Source organism: Orycteropus afer, unplaced genomic scaffold (genome assembly GCF_000298275.1).
Source record: "Orycteropus afer afer isolate SDZICR_OR568_19922 unplaced genomic scaffold, OryAfe1.0 scaffold00099, whole genome shotgun sequence".
Classification (NCBI taxonomy): Eukaryota; Metazoa; Chordata; class Mammalia; order Tubulidentata; family Orycteropodidae; genus Orycteropus; species Orycteropus afer.
This window is the reverse complement of record NW_006921686.1, coordinates 85,843-93,086: the sequence shown is the minus strand read 5'-3', so window position 1 is coordinate 93,086 and position 7,244 is coordinate 85,843. Positions and strand designations below refer to the sequence as shown.

Here is a 7,244-nt window from a genome sequence, read left to right as displayed (position 1 = left end):
CTTAACAACATGGGTGGGTGGAGATCCCACTTGGGAACAGAATTCTCCCTGTTGTCAATGAGGCCATAGCAGGGTACCGTGTGTCTTACACCTGAGGACTTTTGAGGCAGAAAAAACACAGCAATTCAGACCCAGAAAGAAGCAAGCGATTACGTGAGGGACGCCACGGAGCAGAGGCTACTGATGCTGAAGGAGACCAGGAGCTTCCTCTGGAGCCGCCGGAGAGACCCTTGGCCTATGGCCAGGGCCCGGGATCTGCCTTCCAGCCTCCCGAGCTGTGAGTCAATTTCTGTTCGTTAAAACCTCCCACTGTGGTTTCTGCTGAAGCGGTACTGACTGAGGCGCACAGCCCGCGCGCCGCTGCCGGTGCGTTCAGGCACACCCTGCCCGTGGACAGTGTGTGACCCCCACAGCGATGGAACCCCCACTCCGATCGCCCCAGTGCGGAGACCCGGAGAACAGCGACCAACCGCAGACCGCCCCCCCCAGGGTGGATGCAGAAGCCGGAAGGATCCCGGCTGCAGGATGGGCGGGGCGGCTGCAGGATGGGCGGGGCGGCTGCAGGATGGGCGGGGCGGGCCTCAGAGCTGAGCCCGAGGCTGGGAGGGAAGGGCAGGGACAAAGGTTCCTGGTGGAAGGCACATGACCAGCTCCAGAAACTGGAAAAACTGCTGAAGGGGAAGGCTGGTGAGGATCACGTGACCGGAAAAGGCGGGGCGACAGGGGCAGAGTCCACGCGGCTCCCAGCTGCAGTCCTGACCAACCCCAACCGTGGGCTTGACCCATGGGCCCTGGGGAACCACGGCTTGAGCTGTGTTCAACTTTGCAACACACTCCACAGAAATACGTTCAAGTGCTAACCTCGGTACCTGTGAACCTGCCTATGTTTGGAAACTGAGTATTTGAAGCTGTTATCAGTCATTAAAATGAGGTCACATTAGAATTCCAACTTCATGGGACAGAGTGGAATAGCCCCATAGGGTTTTGTAGGTTGTAATCTTTATAGGAAGACCCCTGGTGGTACAAAGGTTAAGAGTTTGTCTGCTAACTGACCCGACTCTGGTCCCTCGTTACCCTTCAGGTTTGGAACCGAACTCACTCCCATGGCTTCCAGCCAAACAACAGGCTTATGGGGTGAACATTTCCATCAGGTAGATACACTCTTTGAAGGGATCAGTCGTGGGAGAACAGAAGGGCAGTGTTTGCACAGGGAGACAGCTCTGGGGGAAGGGGTGCATGAGAGGGAAGGACACAGGGAAGAGGTAACCACAGGGAGGAAGTGGGAGGGGAGCTGTTGCATTGTGGGGAATTGCAGTCAACGTCATGAGACAAAAAGTATATGAACTGCTGTATGGAAAATGAATTTGCTCTGTAAACTTTCACCCAAATCACAATCAAAAGTAAAAAAAATAAAAAGAGTTCATCTGCTAACTGAAAGGTCAGCAGTTTGAACCCACCCAGCAGTTCTGAAAGAGAAAGATGAGGAAGCCAGCTTCTGTAAGGAATAAACAAAAAAAAAACCAATTTCACTGACATCGAGTTGATTCCAACTCATAGCAACCCCCTTTGGGTTTCTAAGACAGTAAATCTTTATGGAAGTAGATTGCCCAGTCTTCCTTCCAAAGGATTAGTCTCAGAAACTCTGTGGGGAAGTTCCACTCTGTCCTCTAGGGGCGCTGTGAGTTGGAATGGACTCCACAGCATTGGGTTTAGTTTGGGCTTTGCTTCTGTAAAGATTGACAGCCTTGGAAACCCTGTGGTGCAGTTCCACTCTGTCCTCTAGGGGCGCTGTGAGTCAGAATCCACTCCATGGCAGTGGGTGTGGTTTGGCTTTCCTTCAGTGAAGACTGACAGCCTTGGAAACCCCCTGGGGCAGTTCTACTTTGTCCTCTAGGGGCGCTGTGGGCTAGAATTGACTTGCCGGCAGTTTTTCATTTTCAAAAAATCTTTATAGGAGCAGATTGCCAAGTCTTCCTCCTACAGAGGTGCTGGTGGGCTTGAACCACCAACCTTTCACTTAGCAATTGACGGCTTATCCATCGCTCCACCAGGCCTCCTATACTAGAGTCAGGTGGGCTCCAATCCACTCTGAGTGGCATCCTTATCAAAGAGAAGAGACACAGAGGAAGGACAGCCATGCGAAGGCAGCAGAATGCCTTCCATACACTGGAATAATACATCTGTAAGGCAAAGAACGCCCAGGTTTGCTGACTGTCAGCAGCCAGCGGGAGCCACGGGAGGACCTTCTCCCAGAGCCTTCTCAGAGCTCACGGCCCGGCTTACGCCTTGATTTCAGACTCTGGCTTCCTGAACTGGGAGACAATACATTTCAGTTTTTATAAGCCACTGGCTTGGTGGTACATTGTCAGGGCAACCTAGGCAACAAATACAGGAAGGTGTGGGGCAGGGCAGGGACAGGACCTGTGGTGAATACTGTGGTAGGAAAAATAATAATAAAAATAAATAAAAAATATATACATATGAACCAAACCCACTGCCGTAGAGTCGTATTCAACTCATAGCGACCCCGCCTTGGGTTTCCAAGGCAGTATCTCTATGGAAGTAGATTGCCCAACATCCCTTCTGAGGAGTGGCTGGTGGGTTTGAACCGACAGCCTTCTGGTTAGCAGTCAGATGCCTTTAGGCACTATGCTACCAGAGCTGCTCCTGTATATATATATACACACACACACATACACATACACATACATATATGTAATCTATAGACTATATCCTATAATCTGTGCCTTGGGGAAAAAATGTAAATGTGTGTATATACACACATTTACGTTTTTTCCCAAAATATATATATATATATATATTACAGGATATAGTTATAAATAAATGCTAGGAAACTCGAATCACTTCTAGTGGAGGAAAGACAAAGTGAAAATACAGTCCGATGTGAGTAATGAACTATGCTCAGAAGCAAACCCAATCTTCCAGGCACATCCTGTTGTTTAGTGGACATCAGGTCACCTCCTGGCAACCCACGTGCAATGGAATGAAACACCGTGCTGTCCTGCCATCCCCGCAACGGGGCAGCGATCAGACCACTGTGATGCTTAAGGGTCTCACTGGCTGCTTTTTCAGAAGCAGAGTGTCAGGTCTTTCTTCCTAGTCTCTCACGGTCTGGAAACCAAACCCAAACCATACCCATTGCTGTGAACTCGATTCCGACACATAGTGACTCTCTAGGACAGGGTGGAACTGCCCCACACAGTCTCCCAGGCTGTAAACCTTTATGGGAGCAGACGGCCACAGCATTCTCCCAAGGAGTGGCTGGTGGGTTTGAACTGCCGACCTTTTGGTTAGCAGCCCAGAGCTTTAACAACCGTGCCACCAGGGCCCCCTTCTGCATCACAGTAACGCACAAGCCGCCACTGACAAACGGGTGGCTGGTCTGCATGAGACGCAGTGGCTGGGAATTGAACCCGGGTCTTCCGTCCACGTGGAAGGTGAGTTTTACCAATGAGCCCGCGATGTCCTCCCACTGAACCACCTGGAGGCCCGGGAGCCCAGACCGCCTCACCCCGCCAGGGCCCACCCTGCTCACTGGGCTCCTGTTCAGCGTCCAACTTGGCCTTGAGAAGCATCCGCAGCCGTGACACCTCCTGCCGCTTGAGTTCGTCCAGCTTGGTGCGCACGTGGTGGCTGACAAAGTCCAGCTCCCGGCTCAACTTCCCGCTCTGCCCGGAGAAGAGAGACACCCTGGTCGGGCTGGGGCCTGGGGAAGGCGCACCCTGGCTGGCCCTTTCTGGAACCTTCTGATACCTAGTTCTGACCCTATCCCGCCCCTGCTCAGGGCCCAACCTGGTTCCCCGGGGCAGGGTCCCAGCCCCTCAGCCTGGTGTAGAAGGCCGTGGGTGGTCTGGTGACCACATCGGTATTTTATATAAACATTCTGTGTAGTGTCTCCTCAGGCTGGAAGTCCTGCGTTTAGGTTCAAACTCCAGTGCCAACATCACACCCTGCTCTGGACCTCAGAAAGGGACTGGCACTTATGCAGGCTTAGGATGTGGCTGACCAAGTGCCGGAAGAAGGGTTAAAACGCTGCTCCTTACAAGAGAACCTTACACATTGGGCTCCCCATTTTCCTGATACGGAAACCAAGGCACACACAGGTGTGGACACTTGTCCGGGATTGCAAGCCAGCACCGAGCCACTCCAGAACCTGCCGGCTTAACCGGCCCCTGCTTCTGACGTCACTTGTCAAGTATGTGACCTCAGGAAGCCCGTTCAGCGCCCTGGCCTGGGTTTTAACAGCCGGGAAGTAGAGAGCCTGGACTCACGGGTCTCTGGTCTCTCCTGGGATCACGCTTGGGAGAGCCAGGGTGAGCCGGCCCAGGAGAGTGCAGAGGTGGGTGTGGAAAATCAGGGGGTGGAGCCTGAGAGAACCAGGGGATTGGCCTTGGTAGATCTGGGGGCGGGGCCTGAAAGAGCATTGGGACTGCCTGGAAAAACTGGGTGGTAAAAGCCTAGTGCTGGGCTTGAAAAATAAAAAGGGTAAAGCTTGGAAAACCAGGTGGTCGGGCCTCAGTACAGAGGGGATTGGGCAGAGCCTGGGGAAAGCCTTGTAAATGAAGGCGTGGGGCCTGGAGCAGCAGAAGGGCGGGGCCTGGAGAGCCAGGGGGTGGGGCCCAAGAGAACCTGGGATTGTAGAGCTCAGGGGTGGAGCCTAGGGGGAGGGGCCTGATTTGTGAACACAGGGTTGGGCCTGGAGAGTTAGAGGGCGTGGCCAGAGAGAATCTGTGGTTTAGGGCTGATATGATGGGTGCTCTGGTAGCATAGTGCCTAAGGCACTTGACTGCTAACCAGAAGGCTGGTGGTTCAAACCCACCAGCCACTCCTCAGAAGGAAGGTTGGGCAATCTATTTCCATAGTGATACCGCTTCGGAAACCCAAGGAGGGGTCGCTAGGAGTCAAGTCAAGTCAAGTCAATGGCAGTGACTTTGGTTTGGGCTTTGCTCCCAGTGGGTGTGGTTTGGGCTTTGCTCCCATAAAGACTGACAGCCTTGGAGACCCTGTGGTGCAGTTCCACTCTGTCCTCTAGGGGCGCTGTGGCTCAGAATCCCCTCCAGGCACTGGGTTTGGTTTGGGCTTTGCTTCTGTGAAGGTAGGAGCTCTGGTGGCGCAGTGCCTAAGGCATTTGACTGATAACCAGAAGGCTGGCAGTTCAAACCCACCAGCCACCCCTCGGAAGGAAGGTTGGGCAATCTACTTCCATAGCGATACTGCCTCGGAAACCCAAGGAGGGGTGGCTATGAGTCGGTCCGACTCGACCGCACACAACAACAAAAATGATGGAGTGGAGCCTGGTGGCCAGAGAGCGGGGCCACCTGGACACAGCCAGTGGAGAGCCCCAGGAATGCAGGAAGGGTTCAGGGTAGCGAGGCACCTCCCAACTAGCCCAATCTCTCTCAAAGCCTCTCCTAGGCTAAGGTGTTTACAGAACTGGGGCCTGGCACATTGAGTGGCTCCTCCAGGCAGGGCATTCGGAAGTATGGAGCATTCCAAAGTTCTCTGGAAAAGGGGTGGGGAAGGCGGAGCGCAGACACCTTGGCTGACCCTGTCTATTCACGAGAGATTCCCAAGGCTGTTTCTGCGGCGGCGCTCCTGGGGTCTGCCTGTCGGGTGGGGGTGCATGGAGGTGCTGGGGCTGGGGAAGGCTCTGGGCTCAGCCAGCCCTGGAGTGAGGCTCCCAGGGCCACGGGAAAGGCAAACACTACTTCCAGAGCCTCAGAGTAAAGTGGGGACCATCCAGGTTCCTTTGGGGGCTAAACACGAGTGCCAGGGAAAAGACCCTATTTTGAATTCTTCCTCTGTTGAAGGCCCTGAGATTAAGGTACTTAGTTTCTGCAACACTCACCTGGCACTTACTAGGAACTACTACTGTCTTTTCATCGCCTAGCCCTGATAAACCAAGCCTGAATCCTACGAGGCAGGTACTATTCCAAACCAAACCCAAACCCACTGCCATAGTCGATTCTGATTATTCATAGCGCCCCTAGAGGACGGAATGAAACTGCAAGGCTGTAAATCTATAGAACCAAAAAAAAAAGCCCCAAACCCTCAGCTCTTTAAGTCAATTCTGACTCACAGCGCCCCTCAGAGGACAGAGTAGAACTGCCCCATAAGGTTTCCAAAGCTGCCAATCTTTTTCAGAAGGCTACTGCCCCATCTTTCGCTCCCTGAGCAGCTGCTGGATTCTAACGTCTGACCTTTTGGTTAGCAGCCAAATGCTTTAATCACTGTGCTACCAGAGCTCCCCAAACTCACTGTCATGGAGTTGGATCCAACTCATAGCGACCCCTCCTTGAGTTTTCGAGGCAGTATCTCTACAGAAGTACATTGCCCAATCTTCCTTCCACGGACTTCTGGCTGGCAGTCAAATGTCTTAGGCACTATGCCACCAGAGTTCCTACAGGTACTATTACTACACCCATTTTACAGATGGGGAAACTGAGGGGTGGAAAGGCAATGCCAACTGCCCCAGCTCACACAGCAGGTAAGTGGTACAGCCGAGACAGGGCTGTCCAATCCCGTGCTCACCCACATTCTGTGCCCCAAATCCCTTCCCAGCTGTGTGATCCCCGAGAAGTGCTTCCTCTCCCCAGATCTCTTCTGCGATGTAGAAAAGGGGCAGGGCTGAGTGTGTGTCGCCCCTCTGGGGAAGGCAGACCATTCTGGGCCTCTGGCCTCCAGCATGCGTCCCTCCCCCGTCCCGGCCACCAGCCACACCTTGATGTCCTCAGCGTTGGCGGCCTGCAGCTTCTCCCGGAAATGCCCGTCTGTTTCCAGCACGTTGATGACCTCCTGGAGATACCGGTGGTAGTACAGGCCTGTGTCCTAAGGTGACAAGGATGGATGTTGCAGCCCAGCCCCTCTCTGGTTCCGTTCCACAAGCAGAGTCACAGCCCTGTTCCCCTGGGTGGCAGCTGAGGGACCCAGGGTCCTGGACCAAGGCTCCAGAGCCAGACACCCCAGTGCAAAGCCCTGCTCAGCAATATAACCCCAGAGAAGTGGTCTATCCCTCTGGGCACAGCTGTCACCTACCCTGTTCCCAGGTGTGTCCAAAACACCAAACCCACTGCCATCGAGTTCATTCCAACTCACAGCGCCCCTAGAGGACAGAGTGGAACTGCACCACAGGGTTTCCAAGGCTGTCGATCTTTACAGAAGCAAAGCCCAAACCACACCCACTGCCCTGGAGTCGATTCTGACCCACAGGGCCCCTAGAGGAC

General features: G+C 53.8%; 1 protein-coding gene across 1 annotated transcript in view; it reads right to left on the bottom strand.

Moving 5' to 3' along the window:
- The window catches only part of NUCB1 (nucleobindin 1), a 25,866-nt gene that overhangs the window by 14,405 nt on the left and 4,217 nt on the right, over positions 1-7,244 (bottom strand). The window contains exons 2-3 of the mRNA XM_042781226.1: positions 6,742-6,849; positions 3,548-3,689 (exon numbers count right to left, since the gene is read on the bottom strand). Of these exons, the coding sequence (XP_042637160.1) occupies positions 3,548-3,689; positions 6,742-6,849 (250 nt within the window). The remainder of the gene's footprint in view (positions 1-3,547; positions 3,690-6,741; positions 6,850-7,244) is intronic.